Source organism: Haemorhous mexicanus, chromosome 6 (assembly GCF_027477595.1).
Source record: "Haemorhous mexicanus isolate bHaeMex1 chromosome 6, bHaeMex1.pri, whole genome shotgun sequence".
Classification (NCBI taxonomy): Eukaryota; Metazoa; Chordata; class Aves; order Passeriformes; family Fringillidae; genus Haemorhous; species Haemorhous mexicanus.
The window spans coordinates 54,223,605-54,244,640 of record NC_082346.1 but is presented as its reverse complement, the minus strand read 5'-3'; the positions used below and the strand labels follow the sequence as shown (position 1 = coordinate 54,244,640).

Sequence of the window (21,036 nt, the reverse complement as noted above, 5' to 3'; positions counted from 1 at the left end):
TGGTATTTTTCCACCCCAGTTTCAGAAATCACATACAGCAGCAGCAGCTTTGGGTCTCTCAGCCCTTTTTCTACTGGTCAGGGGCAGTGCCAACCAGGCTTTTTGAACAGGTGACAGCTGAGGCTTTACACAGGTCACAACTCATTCAAAATCAGTACTTACTCAAGTGGGCAATGGCTGATGATGTCATGTAAGGAGGGGTCCTCCTGGGCATAGCCACCTCAGACACAGCAGCGTGAGGGGGAGGCAATGGAAGACAGTGTGACATGGGCTGGCACCACTGCTGGGCAGGACAAGGTGACAAATGGGAGGACGGGGAGGGAGCCTGGCCGGAGGAGCTGGGGGGGCTGGCGATGGTGGGCAGCGGGGAGCAGGGTGCAGCTCCTAGGTGTGGAAAGAAGGACCCATCCACACTTTTCACCTGGGTTCCAGGGGGGCCTAAAGCAGCTTGTTCCTCAGGATGGCCATTCAGGGGTACATTTGCTGAGGTCTCCCACCCTGCTTTATCTGTGGGTGCCTTGACCCTGTCAGGTGGGACAGGAATCACGGGCAGGATGGTGGGACCACGTGGCTGCAGGACATCACCCCTCTGCAGAGATGGTGCATTTGTGGCAGAGGGAGAAGAAGACTGAGGAGAGCAGGGAAGAGAAGAGCCCCTCAGAGGCTGGTGAGAGGGAAAGTGGGGAGGATGGAGAGGTGGTGGAGACAGCGAGGTTCTTCTGATGCCTGGCATGACAGTCCTGCCATTTGGGCAGGGTGGAGGGGAGGAGCCTGGGGCTGTTGGCAGCTCAGAGGCCGAGTGCCTGTGCAGGACCTGCGGGGGCTCTCTGGCTCTGCGCTGGGCCAGGAAAGGGGACTGAGCAGCGGGCTCAGGGACAGCGGGTGCTGAAGAGACAGCGCTGGCTTGAGGCAGGGGGGGGAGCACAACACCAGAGGCAGAAGCATTGCAGTTGCTAGAGGCAGGAGGAGGAGACTGGGGATGAGAGGGGAGAGAGCATATGCTTGGTTGGAGGGTGGAAACTAAAAGAACAGAAAAGACAAAAGAATAAGGTGGGTAAGCAGGAAGGAACGAAACCAAGGCAAAGTGGAACGGAGGAAAAGGAACCGTGAAGTAAACGCAAACAGAAACTCAAACAAAGCCAAGAGGAGATGGTGCAGGCACCAGCTTGGGGATTTCCAGCCCTCAGCAGAACTGCAGGGGTGTGCAGAGCAGAACCCTGGCAGCATGGGATGGGCTGCATGCTCTGGTGCTAGTGAGGCTCCTCCAATCCCCACGTGAATCTGAGTCAGGATCACGAGCATCACCTTTGCACCAGGGACAGGTGCAAGGGACTGGCTGAACACAGAGGTGGCCACCCTGCAGGCAGAGAGGGAACAGCCAGCAGCCCCTAGGAGCCATGTCCCATTCCTTGTGGATGCCAAGGCAGGATTTTGGCTAAGTTCCCTATACAGAACAGCACACTAACCTCTGCTGAAACAAGAGTCCAAGTCTTTCTGTCACCAAAGACACAAAGTGTGTGTCTGAGCTGGTTTCTAGTCAAAAGGTTTAACAGCTGACAAAAAACTTTTCCCTTATGTGGCCAGATGAACTGAAAAAACTTGCCCAAGTCCAAAGCCCAAACACAAGATGGCCATCTTGGCTTGCTTCCTCTGCCTCCTTTCAAAGAGGCAAAGCCATACTTTGTAGCTATAAACTATTCCTGTCATCTCTTCTCTCAGTTTAGTGCAACTTAATATGCTATAGAAGATTTTTGTAAGCTCATTAAATATATATATTTTTTCCATTAAGTTCACAGAAGACTTCATGATCATAAAATCCCCAGTGAAGAGCATCTAGAGCTGCATCTTCCTCTGTGCTGTAGTTTGTTTTGTGCTGCAGAGCAATGGGGAGTGCCTGAGCACATCCAGCACATCAACCCCTTTGTGCTGACATCCCTAGAAACATGGAGTAACTCTTGTGCTGGCTGTGCTTCCTGCTCTCCTCAGGAGTGTGGAAGAAGCATGGCCAGGCCCCCTTGGTACAACTAAAATGCCCCTCAGCTGTACAACTTTTGCCAAGTGCAAAACCTGCCACCTGCATGCCTCAGACCTGAGCCCCTGCAAAACAACACAACCATGCCCAAATGCATGTATGTCTCTAGCTGAAAATCTAATCTTTAAAATGTAACTGTAACTATAACCACTTTCAGCAATCTAGCTTTTGTACAGCAGCCCACAAACCCCAACAGCAGCAAGAGGAGACAGTCAGGGAGAGCAGACTGTATCTGCTTGATTTGATACGTGCCTGTGGTAGAGGTTCTTCTTTCCAGGGATTCCTGGCGCTGTTGCTGTTGCTCCATCACTTGTCTAAAACAGCAATGAAAAAACCCCTGGTCATTAGATATTCCTTATCATTTTGAGAAAAAGCTTTATACCCTGAGAAGCACTGTGTGTCTGGGGAGAGAGCTGATCCCCTGAGATGGAGCTGGGTCTGATTTCACTCACCCTGGCTGCAGCAGTGCCAGTTCACACTTTGGGAAACTTAACCAGGACGTAGCTCTGCATGCACTGGACACTGCAGGGGTTGGTTGGTCCATTTCAGACAACTCCTCAGTGGCTCTGCACAAGGAATAGGCAGTGCCCAAGGCCCAGGAGAGCCCAGCAAACATGCATGCTGTTAACCTGAAGTGTGTGAGCATTGCAAGGAGAGAGTAAGGGGCATCCCATGTAAAATCACAGAATCACACATTGGATAAGGTTGGAAGGGAGGACTGGAGGCCATCTGGTCAAACCTCCTGGCTCAAGGAGGATCCCCTGGAGAACACAATCTCCAGGATTCTGTCCAGACAGCTTTTGAATATCTCCAGAGAAGGAAATATTCAAAATGACACAGTCCAGAATCTTTTATGGATCAGGATCCCAAAGCACTTGTGAAACATTAGCCTATTAGAATGGAAATATAGCAAAGCTTCATCTGTGTTTTGGTGCTGACTGCACGAAGCCTCTGTTGTCCAGGTGCACACCCAAGCCCGTTTTGGCACTGGCCAGTCCAGCTGACAGCCCCAGCACCGCTGTCCCTGCGGCACCAGCCGTGCTCCCTCTGCAAACCCCGAGCACAGCTCGGCACTGCTGCTCCTCCAGCTCCTTCCCCCAGGAGCTGCCAGCTCCGGTGTGGAGCCTCTCCGGCAGGGAGAGGCTGGGGACAGCTCTGCAGGGATGTGCAGTTCCAAGGGCCCATCAGCAGAGTCTGCTCTTGCACGCTGGACTGCTCCTGCAGGAAGGGATGTCCCTGACCCCTGCCACAAACCCACCCTCACTTGGCTCCTCCTAAAAAACCTGACAGCTAAAACCAGACTGCTTGCCAGGCTCCTTGGCAAGTGCATGGATATCGACTAAAGATTTCCACGATATTAAAACACAACTCTAAATTTACCTCGCTGAAGCATTTGGTAATAAAGTTTATTACCTTTTACCTCCACAGTTTCTAGGTCGAATTGGCCCTAATTAATTTCATTTATCTTTAGATCAGTCTTCACTGCACAGGTTTCTCTTTTCTCAACAGCTTTACTTCACGGTCTGTACAGAAAAGCAAGCTCAATTCTAAGCAACATTTCTATTTTGACTCCTTGCACAGTATTTTAAGACACCTCCCTGTTGCATCTTTACTTGTACTTTCCAGAGTCTGCAATGCTGAGCAATTCTGTCTTATTTATATACCAATAGAAGCTTTTAAAGTAAAAAATAGCTCATAAAAATAAAGTTATATTATGTGGAAAATAAAGAATATTTTAATTTTCAAAACAAATTTTCTGTGTTTCATATCTAGTTCAATATATGGTAAAGGAAAAGACATGATTTTGCTATGGAGGGATCAATCCTAAAGTGCTTTTATGTTCAGGACATGCAATGTCTAGAATATTTGCAGGTTTCTGAGAAAATTATCATATGTGCAAAGGTGAGTGACTTTTGAGAAAGTCTTAGTTGGTTGATTCAACTGGTGTCATTTAAGCTATGACACTTTAAACCAAATAAACAGAAATCTTTACTTCAATACATACCCTAACTCTTTCTTGATTGTTATGGATGCAACAGCATCAACTGCACTGCTAAAATTTCAATTGCTAACACATGTACTAAGAATTTCTTGAGCATGCTGTCTCCTACCTTAGCTTGGCATTTATTAGCAAAATTTGATGATGAAGAACAACTTGATACATACATTTTCCTGATTGAACCTGGGGGAAATTCTAGGTTTATCTAGAGAACCAACCTGGAAAATTCCAGTCTGACAGAACAGGAAAGAAATATGGGTTAAACCACCCCAAATCATCCAAGCTGCTGCAGAACAGATTGAGGTGCAGGGTGCAAAAACCCAAAGCAGGGGTCAGCCACTGCCACTTGAAGCCACTGGGGTTCATACCAGCCCTTTCTGCCCTTGCTCAGAAGCAGTTTATATGTGCCAAATGTGCCCTCCCACACAGGCTAAAAGGAGAAGTTCTTAAAGTCTTAGGAAGTCAAATTTATTCCAGTTGAACTAAATAAAGCCTGGACTGGCACAAAGCTACTTAGGGAGTAAGCAAGGAGAAAAGTACAAGAGAGGACAAATTACACTCTGACTTAAAAAGATATTCTTTAAACATTTGTGCCAAGATCTCTAAAGAACCTTTAAACAGACAAATTTGCAGGGTAGAAACCATAACTTAATTTCCTTCCTGCTTATAAGATGTTAAGAAAAAAACCCTAGGCTTAAAATTAGGTCTATGCTTAAAGAATGCATCAGCATAATTAAAGCTGAAAGTCCTCTAGTGCAGATGCAGTAATATCTAACTGCATCTACTGGCATGTCTTATTCCACTCCAGTGGAGAAAAAGGAGCTTTCCATGTGCCCTGTAGCAGTCAAATAATACCTACCCAAAGGGCTTTTACAGTCTCTAAACACAAAAGAATAAATACAATATTTTTATTCCTCTAAATGTACAGAACAGACATCCAAAGTGGAGGCCTGAATTACATATGCAGAACGAGTGACTTCCACTGGTTAAGGGAAGAGCTGGATCAGGATTTTCAGGAAGGCAGTGGGAGAGGCAATATCTCCTGCCTTGTGTGAGCAGGGGCTCTCTGACCTTTGTATCTGCTATCCCCAAGTAAATCTCAGGTGAAATATCATCACTGCTGACCCAGTCATGGGTAAATCCCTGCTAAATCTCAGGTCCTTCACAGTTATTCATAAAGGTGCAGGAAATGAGTTTCCCCACACTTTCCCTACAGTTTTTGGAGGCAAGAAGACTCCTGAGTACCTACCTAGCAAAGAGTTTACCTAGAGTGTGAACTTTGGCTCACTTCACCCTTTAACAGTCATTACAGAATCATTTACAATAATTAGAAAACAATCAGAACCAGCTTAAAATATGTACAAGTAAAAAGAGCAGTGCTTAGTGGTGAACAAGGACTGCATGTTCATGCAAGTTACAAACTAGAACTGTGCCACAGCTGATTAACTCACCTTCTCTGTGCTTCCATCTCATCTGGAGATGGACCATTCTGGATCTGGCGCTGGGCAGCTGGACCTACAGAAGAAAATGAGAAGATGCTATTAAGAAAGCAAACAAATGTGTCTGATTTTGAAAAAACAGTGCCACTCAGATTGCTTCTCCACCTCACTATGACAGATAAACCTCAAGCATTATTGTCTTCTCTTTGCCTTTTATTTTTTTAGCTCTTTTTTAAAATTCATATTAGACAAATCATTGACTCCTGTACATTTTTAGTCCCACTGGGAGAATTCAGGGGGTAAATGTGGGAGCAGATTTGTCCAGAAACTTGGCACCACAGTTGCTGTAGATAACATACTAATCCCTTGGTGATGTGAAGGCCTGCAGTGTTGCAAAGTTGTCCTGTAGAAGGACAGCCCACTGCACTGGGATGCATTTTTAGCTTTGACATGGTTCAGTTCCATCTTTCAGGTATTATTCTGTGCTTGCTCAGAAATTCAACTCCCCCACTGAGGCTGGGAGCACACATTGTGCTAACTCTGATGCTGAGCTGGCATCAAAAGCTGCCTGATGGAAGGTGCAGAGATGCAAAATTAAACAAGACCTTTACAAAGGTGACATTTCTTTTTACAATGCTGTGGTCTTTTGTTTCTGGGGGATCCACAGCAAGCTGAGCTTTCACTGGCATCCACTGACAAAAGCTGACTTCATGTGACCATTTAAATCACATCTCCTCTCCTAATTGATCATTTAATCTCTGTTCTCAGACATTTAATCAAGGACACTGACACTACATGCCATTTTCAGAAAGAAACAACTATTCTGAAAATAAAAATAACTATTGGTAACATAGGTGGTCTTTCATTTATTACAAGGATTGTTCCACTCATTTGAGGAGGTGAGGTTCAACTGTGATTAAACAGATAAGACTTCTATTAAATCCAACAGCAATTTTCCTGATAAACTGGGAAGGAGGTCAATTATGAGCAAGAAATTATTATGCCTGCCTTATTTTTTAATTTTCAAATGTAAAACTTCTCACTTTTAAAAGTTATCCAACAAGAGCAAATTGGAATTAAATACTTACAAACCTAAATATGTCACTCTCAAATTGTTAAGCATATTTATCTCTGTATTCTTTATGTATTACTGCCAGCCTGAATGCTATCTGAAAACCAATTAAGAAAATATGAGAACAGGAAAGATGGCAGAAATGCATCGTAGTCAGAAATTCCAGAGCACCTACTGATCCTGAGGAAATCGTGCATATTGCTGAGATGTGTTTAAGGACTAACATTTGAAGTGAGGGTACACAGAACTTTCTGAAAACCAGGCCCGTGTGTTCTAATTTTGGGTCTCCCAAAAATGAAGCCAGTGACAACCACTAAGCCAAAAGTTCTGACATTTAAAAATATCCTATGATTGGGCATGAAGTGAAGACAGTTCACTTTAATGACTCGTGACTGACAATTTAGCGCTGTTTGTCATCGGTCTTTGGCAAACTATTTAGACAGAAATGCCACATTTTGTAAAGATCACAGGAAATAATGAACGTGGGGAAGCGAGTGATTGTTTTGGGAAGAAAGCATCAGGAAAAAACTTTGGGAAGTATTTGGGAACCACCCAGCAGGCAGCTCCCATGAAAGGAGTTTAAGGTGTAGCAAGGAGCAGAGAAACCACACGTGAGGAAGCCAGGGAAAGCTTTCAGCCTGCTCAGCCACTGCTCACGGCCGCGGAGGGCAGGGATTAATTTCACGCTCGGTTCTGTACATGCATGCTCTGCTGTGCACGTCCAGCAGACAGCTGCGAGGCTCAGGGGTTTCAATTCAACTGGATTTCTAGGCTCAATTCCCCTCCGCATTTTTAGGTATTTCTCAGGCAGAAGCAGCCGTGAACAGTGAGTGCTCCTGGTGATGCCACCCCGATTTGAAGATGATTCTCCAGCTACCCTGTCAGCCTTTGGGAACAGCCCCACAGAGAAGAGCACTTAGCACAGTGACCAGGAGAAAGAGTTTTGCTGCTGACCCGTCTGCAGCTTCCCAGCTGCTGTGAGCCACATTTCTAGCAACTAATTAAGGCAGGAGATACTCTGGGAATGGCTGTTTCCTCGCTTCGTTGCTTTGCAATAATTAACCACGCTTTTATAGAAGCATCTTGTGATTCAGCTGAAGGCAGATTATGGGAGCACACAGATGTTTTCCGTGTTTATTTTTCTCCCCTCCTACTCAACCACCCCAGCAGGCACTCTGCCCTTGCCCAGCTGTCCCTGCAGACAGCAAGGGGGAACTCCTGGCACAGGCGCTGCTTTGTGCTGGGCGCGGAGCTTTCCATGTGCCGGTGGCTGCTCCTGCACGCTGCGCAGAGATGTCCCCGTCTGGAGCCAGCCAAAAACCAGCAACAAAGCTGTCCCTGAAGGAAAACCCATGCTCCGGCTTCCACTCGTGCCAGGAAGGCACAAACGAACAGGAACGACGCCATCCTTTCTCTCCGGCTGGACAAGCTCCAAGCAATGTTTCTGTTCCCTCTTTTACCTCGGCTACAAGTACAAGTAACACTGACTGTATACCCTTAGAAGAAGCAGGGTATACAGTATAGACTGTATACACTGCTTCTTCAATTCAGCAGGTCCAATCTACAAACACACTTTCATTCATTATACAGAATGGAAGCAGCCCTGCTTGGGGTTTCTGCAGCTCCTACAGGTCCATGGTGCTTATGGACCAGTGTGGTGACAGTGGTGGGCTAAGGAGAGGGTCTGGAGTCAGACTGAATTAGAAATACATATGGGCTTTCAATTCATGATATTGAAAATTTTTGTTTTACATATGAGAAAAACATTATGATTTTGTGCAAAAAATACAAACCCCCCCAAACCACAAACAAACAAACACACAGAAATTCCCAGCAGATGTCTGGGGGAAAACAGGCGTCAGAGAGACAGACAGCTCTCCCTCATTGTTTGATGATTCCAGCACACACTTGGATTGTGGGAGACTGGTTCAGCCATCAGGTCTGATCTGTCATTGTTTATATTCTGACAATGTGGCAAACTCCTGCTTATCCTGACAAGAACAGAAGAAATCTTTCCAAATTACAACTTTCTGCAAAGCTTTTCTTTCCAACAGCAATATCTTTCACATAAATTGGCATTTTCTGTCATAAAACCCCAACACATCAGTTGTTGAAAGCATTTCTGACTGATGCTAATCCCATAGTCCCTGTTCAGGTACAGCCTGGGCCGGTGTGCAAACCCACGCTGGGACTCAGCTGGACAGGGTAAGTTTTGGGTTCACCATGACCCCTTCTCTTCCCCTGTGCACCTCGGGCTCTTTGCTCTGGTGGTGCTGCTGCCCCACTGCCAGCAAGCCAGCCCCACGCCGAGGTGTGACATCCGTGGGGGCTGTGCCATCCCTGGCTGCCGTGACATCCATGGGGGCTGTGACAACCGTGGGGGCTGTCCCTGCTTCAGGCAGAGCGGGCAGCGCTCCGTGTCCCCACCGGCCGCCACTTCCCCGTTCACAGCCTGCCTGTAATTGCAGCTCTCTCGCCGCTGTTGGGCAATCCCGCTGCTGCTGCTGCTGCTGCTGCTGTTTCTGCTGCTGGCTGCTGCTGGCTGCTGCTGGTGCTGGCTGCTGCTGGTGCTGCTGCGGAGCCTCTGGCAGCGCTTCAGCACCTGCCCCTGGCCCGAGGAGCTCAGCCTGGCGAGCACTGCCCGAGCTGGAGCTGTCCTGGCACAGCCACACTAGAGCGGGAACAGCGCGGGTGACCAGCTGTGCTGCTGACACTCCCTTAAACTCATTAGTGGAGACAATGATCCTGGACAAAGCACTCATCTAATTAGCCGAGATAAAGCCCGTAGATAAAGCAGGGTGCCCACACTCGGGCTGGATGACCCGGCAGGTCGGGCTGACCTGACTTTCCATGGCGGGCTGAAGGACTGAGAAGAGGGATGGGTCACCGCTCCCTGGAGCTGGGCAGAGCCACACTGCCACCATGGCACTCCTGTGACAGGGGGCTGGGACTCCACACGTCCTGCCCCTGCCTTGTTTGGTTTGATGTGCAGCAGCGGCCCGGCGGAGAGAGGGAGCACACCCCACGAAGGGAGTACAGTGTCACAAAGAATGCTTTCAGGCATTTGCCTCACTCCTATTAAACATTAACTTGAAATAGAGTTTCAGAGAGTGTTACTCACGGGCTGGGTGCCTCAGCAGCGTTTTAACAGAGTACATTAAATACCTTCTATGACATCATTTACACATGGACCACACTTCTCCTTTGAGAACTGCAAAGAACTTTATCAGCCTTAATTAAGCTATGAGGCAGAAGTGACTTGATTACACACAGGCCGTGTCTGCACAAATTAAATTTGGTTGCATCAATTTACCTACAGGTGAGATTTGCCACTGACACAGTCAAAATCATGTAAAAGGTCACTTAAGGCATTCTTATTCTGATGCAGACCAAATTTTTTACCTGAGGCAAGTAGAGTGCAGGGAAAAGAGCATTTCCAACTCTGTCCCAGAAAACCTTCTCTACCTTCCTTCCTTGTTCCTTGGTGACCAACAGAACTGTAAGTCTGTGGTGGAGCAAAGTAAAACACATCCTCTTAAAATCATCTCCAGCAATGCTTTACATAACCTGAATTTACCTTATATCACACTGGACAAGGAACAGTGTCTATCAGGTATCAACTCTCAGCTGAATTCTAGAAATTCCTGTCTTAGAAGCTATTAAAAGCATCATTCCCAAGATTGCAACTGCTTTGCTTTTATCTTTTACCTTTTACCTTGAGATTACTTTAATCTAACATGAAACAGGCCCTGCTTATAGTGAAATAAGGGTGTGAGCACAGGGGGTCTGTATGAAGCCTGTTCATTTGAACTAAAAACTGATTTAACATTCAATGCTGAAACTTTCTGATGCAGATAAGATTTTAGGACAGTGACAGAGCTGGAAAAACAAGCCCTGTATTTAACATGGGAATGCCCTGCCCTTGCATTAACTCACACCTCTCCAACGACTTATGTACAGGTGCTTATTCTGTACACAGTCCTTTTCTTCCTGTTTTTTTTTTTTAGGAAAAATCAACAGATGGAATTGCAAAGGTCCCCACATGCAGAACCACACAGCTGTGCATGTGCACTGAGCAGGATGGAAGACATGAGAGACAGAGGGGAGTTGCCAAACAAAAAGGCTGTGCAAAGATCTAGTGCTAGAAGATGATTAGAAAGAAACCATCTTCAATTCACCAGAAGTGCTACTGAGCACACCAACATGAAATCAGTGCCTTTGACTCAAATGGTAAAGCTGGTAATTCCATTATTTTGCATAAAATATGATGGCACTTGTTTGTTCCTCACTGTTCATTCATCATGGCACTGGCACAGCATTTGGTAGTTTTTCATGCTTGTGTCTTGGTTGAGCTGGTGGAGAAAAACTTTTTTTTTTTCCTCCTGCATGCAATACAGATGAGACATTGCTAAAGCAGCTCCTGCTGCAAGCAACTCCACTCTGACAGCAGGGGTCACAGAAAATATGTGAAGGACATGGCTTGGCTGCATTTATCTCAGCACCACTGCCTCAGCTCAGCAGCACCACTTGGGTTACCTCTCAGATAAGAAACAGCACAACCAGCTTGAAACAAGATTTAAAAATACACATAGGTGACTGAGCAAACAGGAAACCTTTCACAGCGAGGTGGCTCCACAGCCATTTGGGGCAGCATCTCCCCCAGAATGCAGCCTGGAGTGGTGGGAATGCATCCCCATAGTTAGGGCAAGCAACAGGGATGGGAGCCCATGTGTTCAGGTATGGGACTCCCTGCATTTCATCTGATCAACAAAATATATAAGAACTGTGTAAGAACTGGAAATTATTTTCCTCTCAGCAGCTCAGCTCTAACAGGGAGCCCAAAACACACACTGATCTAGAACACCATGAGCTTTTTGGGGTGGGGTGAGCAAGGAAAGCTGCAGTTCTGCCTGGACAAGGGAAGTGGCTGAACCTTGGTTCCCCACTTCACGAGGAAGGGCTTTGAGCACCTGACCTGGAGGATGGCAGCCCCAGGGAAGGAGGTGGCTGCACACCCATCTGGATCACGCCCCAGTGCCGTGGAATGCCAGGACATGTGCAGTGCTGGCTCTCCAAGACACAGAGAGAAATTCTGGCAAGGTGAATTGTCACATTCACATTTTCTGAAAAATCCCTCTGCCCATGATTTTTCTCCTGGGAAGCTGAGAAGCCTCAGAGAAAAAGGAAAATATTTATTATCTCATCTGCTTCTCCTGTGTTTTGCTCATGTGGAATGTGTTTGGAGATTGTACCATTGGATTCTGGTGGGAGTGTTTTCACTCACTGGCCAATCAATGCCAAGCTGTGTCAGGACTCTGGAGAGAGTCACGAGATTTCCTTATTATCTTTTTAGTATTCTGTAAGTATCATTTCTGTATTCTTTAGTTTCGTTTAGTATTCTTTAATATAAAATAGTATCATAAATTAATAAATTAGCCTTCTGAGAACATGGAGTCAGATTCATCTTTCCTTCCTTCCTGCCATGGGGGTCCCAGCAAATACAATTCTGAATGCAGGAAACCTCCATGCAGGACAGAAAAAGGTGGAGCATCCCAGGGGGGTTCTGTTTACTGAGCTGGGCTCTGAGCAAAAGGGAACTAATTCAGCAATGGCTCGATTATGTGTTGCTGAAGTCGAGGTAGGTAAGGCAGCACCTGCCAGGCAGCTCCAGGTGGGGACTGCCAGTAGCTCCCTCCTTGGCAGGGCTGGGGCAGGGGCTCTGATGCATTTAGAGAACTGCCTTGTTTCCATAGGCAGTTTCATGATAAGTAGGCATCCAACTTAATTGAGGACCACTGCTTTTGTTAGGGGAGCCGCCTCTGGCTCTGAGAAAAATGTTATGCGCATAGAAAAGTACAGGAAGAGTAATTTTACTTTTTTTTCATTAAAAAAGGAAAAAAAAAAAAAAAGGACATAATTGAATTTCTAAGGGTGTAATTTCAATATTGGTGGGTATATAAACACGCTCAGGGAAGACAATGGGAGATGTCATCAATCAGTGCCAGAAGTAAAAAAGTAATCTATAAAATTCAGGACCATGAGATTATCTTAAAAAAATAAAAGGAAGTATATTAGCCCCACAATTATTAGCAGCAAGTAAAGAAGCCCCCAAGCACTTCTGTTCCTTCCTTTTCTTGACTGTTTTTCAGAATGTGCATCAGGCCTGTTTTCCTGAACATCCAGGACTGAAACTTTTCAATAAAGGTGAAGATTAGCTCATAATCTTGTGCCTCTAGGCAGTACTGGAGCTTTGAGAAAAACACCAAATACCAGCAGAATCTCATTAAAATCGAGAGCACAGGCCATCCTGAGAAGCTGGCAGCCCCCCACCACTGCATGGGCATTCAGGCAGTGGATGCTCCAAAGAAGCTGAGAGTGGAAATCAAAACACACATCTAAAGATATGGTTTATATTGCAAAGATATTTTCCTGAATTTGGTTTTAGTGAGGAGATGTTTCACTCCAGTATCAGTTTGCCAGGTGCTGTCCCAGCAGATAGGGACACTGCAATGCTGGCCTTGTGCTCTGCAGTAGGAGTGCTGCTGAGCTCTTTCCCTTGGATGTCTCAAAGAGACATCCACACATCTGTTCTGTGAAATAGAAGCTATCTGATTTTAGCTAAGTGTGACTCTCTGTGTTTCTGCACCCAAATTAGCGCATACACCTGTTTATACCCACTTCACACTTACATTTCTTACATCAAATAAAAGCAGGGATTTGATCCCTTTTTTTTTTTTTTTCTTTTGACAAACTGAAGTTTTAAAAATTTCTGAAGTCACAGGGGAAAAGAACCCAGCCACTAGCATGGACAGCAGTTCATTCAACTGATATTTACACACATCACTGGTCAAAAATCATCTCTGGTTTTGCTTAACTATAGGATTTGTGACACATTAGATCAGAAATGTGTACATATATACACACAGACACCCTCACCCACTGTAGCCTAGTGCAGCACCCAAGGCACCAAGAGCAGCATGGTCTATTGCCCTATCTCCTCATACAACCTTGCAAGGCAAGGCTCTCTATTTTCAAGTGTCTCCTTCCTGTTTCCCTACTGGTAGGACAGTAAACCCCTCAGGGCAGTCTCTTCCAGCACCTGGAAAACAGCAGGGCCCACACATGCATTGAAGCACCATGGACACCTAGAAAACACCATATTATAAACACACAGTTTGCACCTAGTTAATGGTTAAGATCCAGACAAGATCCATTTTACCAAGATTTAACTCCCACCACTGCTCTAAGGCAACTATGATGGGTACCTGTACCTGGGTAAGAGTATTGGACAGAAGAGGACTTTCCTACAAAACACAACTAAATGGAGATACATTTTGGGATTTAGGAAAAAAAACCCCAACCCAACAAACCACATGAAAAAATATCATTAGAAATAGGCAGGATTCCTTGACAATTAAGTCTAAAATAAATTCAGCAGATAAACAAAATATTCAAATACAGCACCTTATCCCATTCACACACCCAAAGCCAAGCTATCTGCTTAAGGGAAGCAGAAGTCCCACTAACTAGAAAGGCCCAGAGTAAACCTACTCATCTCAGGAAATCCTCATTTCCAGAAGAGCTAACAGGAATTGACAGTCACAGGTAGGTCATTATGGAGAAAAAAAATAGGCAAATATCCCATTAATTACAGCAGGTATAAGATGCTGCCCTTTTTAATATCTGTTTTTTAAAACCATTATCTATTCCATGAGTACAGATGCTATTCACTAGCAAGTAAGAGCAGCAGCAATCCAACATATTGATTCAGAAGTCATCGTCCCACATTCTTGCTGTAATGACCTGTCCTGATTTAACAGCCCTGACTAATGCCTGCATCTCCTCAACCTAATGGCTCATTTCTCACAAATATTATCTCAGCCTCCTACTGCCCTCCTGCCTGAATTAAAAGCAAATTAAAGACAAACCATCCATCAACGGGCTACAACTCTAAGTGGCTTCCCAGCACAACAGGATGGCGGCACAGACCATCTCCACGAGCATCCCTTCCCCCTTCCCGCAGGAGCCCGGCATGCAAGGCAGCGGGAGGTTTCCATCACCTACAGGACATTCGGCACAGGACGATGCAGTCACAGTGGCAGAGGCAGAAGCAGTGCCAGATCCATTCCCTGCTGACCATAGCACGGCCGCAGCCTCCCGAGCGCGCTCCCCGCATGCCCGGCGCTCCCGCCCGCCCGCCACTGACCAGGTTTCACCAGGTGTAATCGATCCCCCGCTGCAGCAGCACGGTGGGCCCGGCCACTTCAATATTTAATTGGACCCTTGGCCTCACCTATCACAACACTTCGAGCTGTCTGAAGCTAGACGTCATTGTCTGGACTTTCATGTAAATTGCATTTTCTGCCTCCTGCCCCAATCAGACCCCCCTATGTTCACCTACACGCAAGCAATTACAATAAAAGTGAAGAGTGAATAAACAGAAATTTCAGTTGTTTTGGGGGAAAAATGGCTGCTGTTGAACATGCAGGATCAAATTCACTGGTAGCTCCTGAAATCAAAGGGGTTCATTGATAAATGTTGAGCACTAGCCTTAAAATGTAAGTGTGAACAAGATGGCTTCAGAGATATGTATATATGGCTTAAAATCCCCATCTACTATTAAATTTTCTCTTCATCATCCCATCATACTGATCTCCTCTGATCCCAACACTTTGCCCTCTTTACTTTGCTAATCACTTTTCTATATTTAAGCGTGGCAGATCTTCCAGAGGCAATCCAGTTGAAGTTAATGGAGAGTTTCTATGAGGATTCTGAATGGAATATTTATTCACTCTCTACCTCTGCTTCATCACCTTTGATCCATTTCTTTCCCTTCTCCTTGCCTTTGCATTATTCTGTCTGCTTTACATTATTCTGGGACCTCGCACAGCCTAATGCTCTACTCCTCAAGCAAATTCATAGCTGGTTTAGGGGATATTTCTCCATAGCTTCAGTGACACTACTCTGATGCAGATCAATTGGTGTTATGACCCACTGAACTCAGCAACTAAGTCTTTTATCTAATATCTGACTTTTAAAATATGCTGAATAAAAATTTGAAGTTTTTATAAGTTACCTGTGGTTACACCAGGTGAAACCCAGGTGGAACAAGTTCATAATGAGCAATGTATCAGAGCCACTCCTATCCTTCTCAGGCAATACTTACTCTTCATAACTGAGTAGTTGCTCACTCTCTGTACCTGCCTCCCACAACATTCTCAGAAAGACTGATATGTAGATACTCTAATAGCAAAGCTGCTTATCATATGTTTTCTAATGTTTGCTGCTATGAATTATTGATGTCCCATTTTAAGTCTACAATATCAATACCTCTCAGGTATTCCCCGCTATCAGCTGGAGCACAACAAGCATTAACCAATCAATACCTGAGACAGCAAAAAAACTCTGTTAATAGCAAACTATCTTTTTCACAATGGCACACAGATGGTGTGAACTCCACCTGTATATGCTCACTGTTTCCTGCTCGCTGGGTTATAAAGCCAATAGAGGCATGCCAGAAATGGGAGTATTAAATTCAAACCTGAGTGTAAATTCAGGGTCTCACAGCCATAAATGACAATGGTTTTATGTAATTACATTCTGAGACTGTAAGAAGATTCAGGTATATATTTAAACGAACAAAAATGGGATTAAAATTGTAGGCCACGTTTTCTATTGAGGACTCCAGTTTTCCTAGAGCACACAGTATCATCAAACCATTTCATTCTCAGTTTTGAGGGCACTTCAAATCCTTTTTGTTCTCCCATCTTTCTTCCTGAGTCTCACACTGAAGGACTGAAGGGAGGCATCTGGCTGATGTAAAATATCAGCTAAGCTCTCCAAAGTGCTCACTTATTCTGCAATGCCATTGGAATCACCTTCTCTCTCAAAAGAAAACTATTACACAAATGTAGGCAATTTAAAACACCATATCAACCTAATGACAGAATCTGTAAACCCAGAGATGTACAACTTAATTCTGTCCTAAGAATGCATCAAACTCTTTCAGTGACTTATTTGGCTGAGACTATGTTACCCCATATATTCTTTATTATTTTCTTACACACTTATCTCTTACACAGCGAGGTTGTGGTTTCTACTGGGTTAAATATGGTCATGACATATAAAAAGCTAAAAAACATCCTTCATGGCCAAACAGCATCCCAGAGACTCTCAAACTGATCTAACAGAGATTAACAAATTCCTACAGATCCTTGGGCAGACTTACCACCTGCACAGCAAACTCCCTGCCAACAGTCTGCCATGGAGCCAGAAAACCAGTGAGTGGGTGTGACAATCCTGCTTCCACCCCAGATCCACCCTCCTCCCTAAAAGTGACACAGTATTTTTCAATATCTCATTCAAACACAACCTGGGCAGCACAGCCAGGGCCACCATGTGGCTGAGTAAATGGCAGAGCAGGAGCTCATAGGGATTGGGAACAGGCTCTCTCAAAGACTCCACCACCTCTTCTGATTCTGAAATAAAGACTGGTCTCCACAATCCCATCAGCAAAAGAGTGACTCCTTTTAAGTGGAAATAGCAGCATGGCCCACAGGAAAAAATAATTAAAGACCCTGAGAAGGCAGTTGCCCCAGACAGTATGACATGAGCCACCACCTCTGCTTCTACTTTGGATAAACAAAGTTATGACTTGCTGGACACTATCTGTGTTGGTCCAAGTTTGGGCAGAAAAAAATCTGGTGTGTCCAGAAACATTGTGAAAATACTTTTATAACACCTGCACTGGGATTCTTAAATTGTAGTACATGTGCCACCAGCTGCATGCAAGTCATTTAGAAGGGGTAGTCTGTCATGCAGCACTGGGCATAACCCTGCCCCCCAGAAATCCTGTAATTTCTTATCAGCAGTACTTGACCCTCACAAAGGTTACAGCCCAGCTTGCCTGTAGCAGCACAGATGATTCCTGAAAGAGGAGCTCTTGCAGATGCTGTGCACCTGAAGAGATTTTAAGTAACAATTCAATTGACCACCTCTTACTCCTGTGTATAAAAACCCTTGACCTCAATTTGAGCATGAAGCAATACCAGCTGGCTGGAAGGTAAGCACTCCCCAAACAAACTGCTCCTCTAATCCTTGCAACAGGAAATCAATTGTGAAAATTGCATTTTGACAAATATAAATCATTACTGACAAAAAGGCTGACAAATCCCTCTTGATGTCCAGCACTTACCTGGTGCAGCAGCCCGCTGGAAGATGTGCTAGAAAAATGCTTCTTTTTTAAAAAGAAGTTGGAAAACACTAATTCCACAATCTGCAGCAGTGAAAATAAAGGACAGCTCTGATCCTGCAAGTGGTAGCAGGCAGGTGACTCTCCTACATGAAGGCTTTTGCAGGAAGGCTGTAATTATCTGGTTGAGCACCTACTGATTGTATCTGGAGAGTGTGCACGTACCAGCCAATATGCAGCTGATACAACTCATGTCATTTTACTTTCTGTACATTTTGTCCTTAATTGAAAAGGCTGCTTTCCTTTTCTATTCCTAATATCTATTATCCATGCTTGAGAAGGCACTTAACAGCACATTAGACAGTTAAGAACCCAGAGGCTGTGCCAAAACTGAAATAACACTATGAAATGAATCAAGTGCTTGGTTTCATTTTAGTAGTGTCTTTATCAATTGGCACCCTGAGAAGGTTTGTACTTTAGAGAATTCTGGAAAACACTCAAGAAGGAGAACAATGAGCTTTTAAGTTCCTCAGCCAGACAAAATATATTTAAAAAGCCATTCTCATATCATTGACCATATCTTTGTTGTTCTTGAGATGGAAACTCATTTCTGTTGTTAAGGGTCAGTGTCAGATGTTTTGTTATACCTGTAGAAGCTGTTTATACTGAACCAGCCTTAATTTTTTGTATTGCCATTCTTTGCTCTCAACTACCATTCCCACCATCAGTTCTTAAGGACTCCTGGGGACTGTGCCAAGGAGAGCAGAAGTGTTTCCCAGTAGTTCAGGAGCTTTTGGGATGGTTGCTATTCCACAGGCGATGAAGCCACACACCTTAGCAATTAGGCTGGGGTGTGACTCTATGGAGCAGATTTAAGACCTGGGAGAAATCAGCCTGCTCACCTCCACACTTTGTCTCTCTGGAGCTGCTCCCTGCACAGAGGCTTGGCTGGGTCCATGCCAAGCCAGGACACTTGAGCTGATGGATCCTCTCCCAAATTTCAGTAGCTGCAGTTCACGCACAACTCAGCGAGACCAACCCAGAATACAGCACCCAACCTTCAGCTCTTGCATGGACAGCCCACACTCAGGTGCCTGAATCAAGACTCACCCATGGGAGTGAGAAGACTCAGCTGGCACAGCATCTATTTCAGAACTAGCCCCTAACACATATTTCCAGTCAAAAGCCATTTTAAATGGGATGCAAGAGTGAAAGTTTCTGCCAAGAAATAGAGAGCAAGAAGCATTCCAGGCAAATGCAAGTCTCACAGACTAAGCCCAGAAAAACCCTGTCAACTCAAGTAAAAATTACAGTTACCTGAAAATTACCTGCATTGGAGCATCATAACAATGCCATTCTCTAGTAATATGCTCTGATTAAATCATGTCAGTGTTTGAAGTACTAAATTAAACAATATTTAAAAGACATGCTTACACTTTGCTTATCTTTTCTTTGCAGGGCACTGCTAAGAGCAAAATAGCTGCACAGATGAAGGAAAGGTGAAGGCTGGTAAGCCATTTCTCATGACAGCTGCCCCACTTATAAGTTATTTAAGCTGCTGTCTGCCAGTAGCCTGTAGTATGGTAACAATTATATAGTCACTAGCAACATACCTATATTACAGTATATTGCTTTCTAAATTGCCTTCTGCAAAAAAAAAAAAAAAATCAATCACTTTAACTGATGGGGAAATTTGAAGTCTGCTACACTGCTATTAGAATAATTTGGTATAAAGGAAGCGCAGGCATGCATTTGATACTTCTCAGAGGGCTTGACTTTAATTAATTTATACTTTCAAATTGATTGTGATTCACTTGAAAATGCATTCTGTTCCCTGAGAGTATGAGCAGGCACTTCTTGGGAAACCATGATGAACTTCTCCTCTGATGCAGAAAGCCTGAGAGCCAAGAAAAAGCCCTCAAAGTACTTCAGCTTTGCAAACTTTGAGTTGCAACCACCCTCCTCAGTTATGGGTGCCAGTCTAGGAGAGGGATGAATCCTCCCTGGCTGTGTGTCTCTCCACTGATTACAGGAGAAGCCTGGCTGAGACTCAGTCCTATAAATAGAGCTGGGATGAGTCCAATCCTAAAAGACTAAGCCATAAACTCTACCAAATTACCCACAGACTCAGGGAGGGTTTGGAAAACCTAGTAGCACTGCAGCTTGGCTCAGCACTCTGCTCACCGCTGTGACTCATGCTGGGTGTGCCAGAAAAGCCTCGCAGGAGGCACAGTGGGCAAACACTCCTTGCAGTGACTAACAGACGCCTCTTAGGCTCTGCCTGACCTCCCATAATGGGACCTCTCCTGATAAATCAAACAGGCTCTCCCCCTCCCTGTTCATCCCCCAGAATGAGGAGTGGAGGTTTATTCATCACTGAGTTTGTTGGCCAGCTTTCTGCCCTATTATCTGTCTCATTATTGAAAGGAGGCTGGTGAGGTAAGTGGTTGTGAGACAACTGTGACACAGAGCACGTACCTTTTCTCCCAGTATAGAGAAAAAGGACTTCCCAGAATGAGAGTTAAAAATAGCTGGTTTGCCTTAGAGGTATTCACTTTAAACACAGAAAACAAGTCTAAGCTGCCACCTCTAGTACGACAGGCACCTTTAGCAGCCTGCTCTCTGCCAAAATACCTAAATCCCAACTCTTTCTTCTTAAATTTTTTACCATTTCAAATTGTAGATGCTTTTCAGAATGTTATGAGAAGCTTTGGGGGAGAGAGGGCAGATGCAACCTTCTAAGTTATATTAACACCAGCCTTTTTTTCAGACCAAAAAATATCTTCAAGATTATTTCTTAAAATCTGCTGGACTCCTGCCTTTATTCCCACATTTCTTATACCAGTGGTGTTTCAGCTCCCCACCATCCTCCTTTAGCCCTGCTCAGTGCCTGTCTCCCAGGTGGACTGGAGGCTGGCCACATTGCACCCAGGGCTGAGATGACTGGACAGTTTGGTTTGGGTATCAGCATCAGCAAGGCAGCTTGATGCTTTCAGAGCAAGATATACCCTTTCAAGCACAATATTTTTTTTTTGCCAGTGATGGTAATGAGCCAGTTGGGCAAACTTACCTGGGGAAGTGGTAGATTCTCTGTCACATGAAGTTATTACATCAAGACAGTGGCTTTCTAAAGTATGCCTTCACTTGGTAAAGGATTTGTGTTCAGAATCCCAAAGCTTTGAACACAGAGGTTACAGTGGATGGCTTTAATGATCTCTTCTGAATCTAAAGTTCTAGGAATCCAACATAATTGCTTCTGGGCTTCTTTACACCAAAGATCTGCTTGACTCTTCTGGGAATACA

The 21,036-nt window shown here is 44.8% G+C and overlaps 1 protein-coding gene across 5 annotated transcripts in view; it reads right to left on the bottom strand.

Annotated features, from left to right (window-relative positions):
• EVL (Enah/Vasp-like) overlaps nt 1-21,036 on the bottom strand; it is a 142,796-nt gene that overhangs the window by 13,643 nt on the left and 108,117 nt on the right. For all 5 annotated transcript variants that reach the window (XM_059850315.1, XM_059850318.1, XM_059850314.1 and 2 more), the window contains exons 4-5: nt 5,483-5,546; nt 2,285-2,346 (exon numbers count right to left, since the gene is read on the bottom strand). In XM_059850315.1, coding sequence (XP_059706298.1) covers nt 2,285-2,346; nt 5,483-5,546 — 126 coding nt within the window. The remainder of the gene's footprint in view (nt 1-2,284; nt 2,347-5,482; nt 5,547-21,036) is intronic.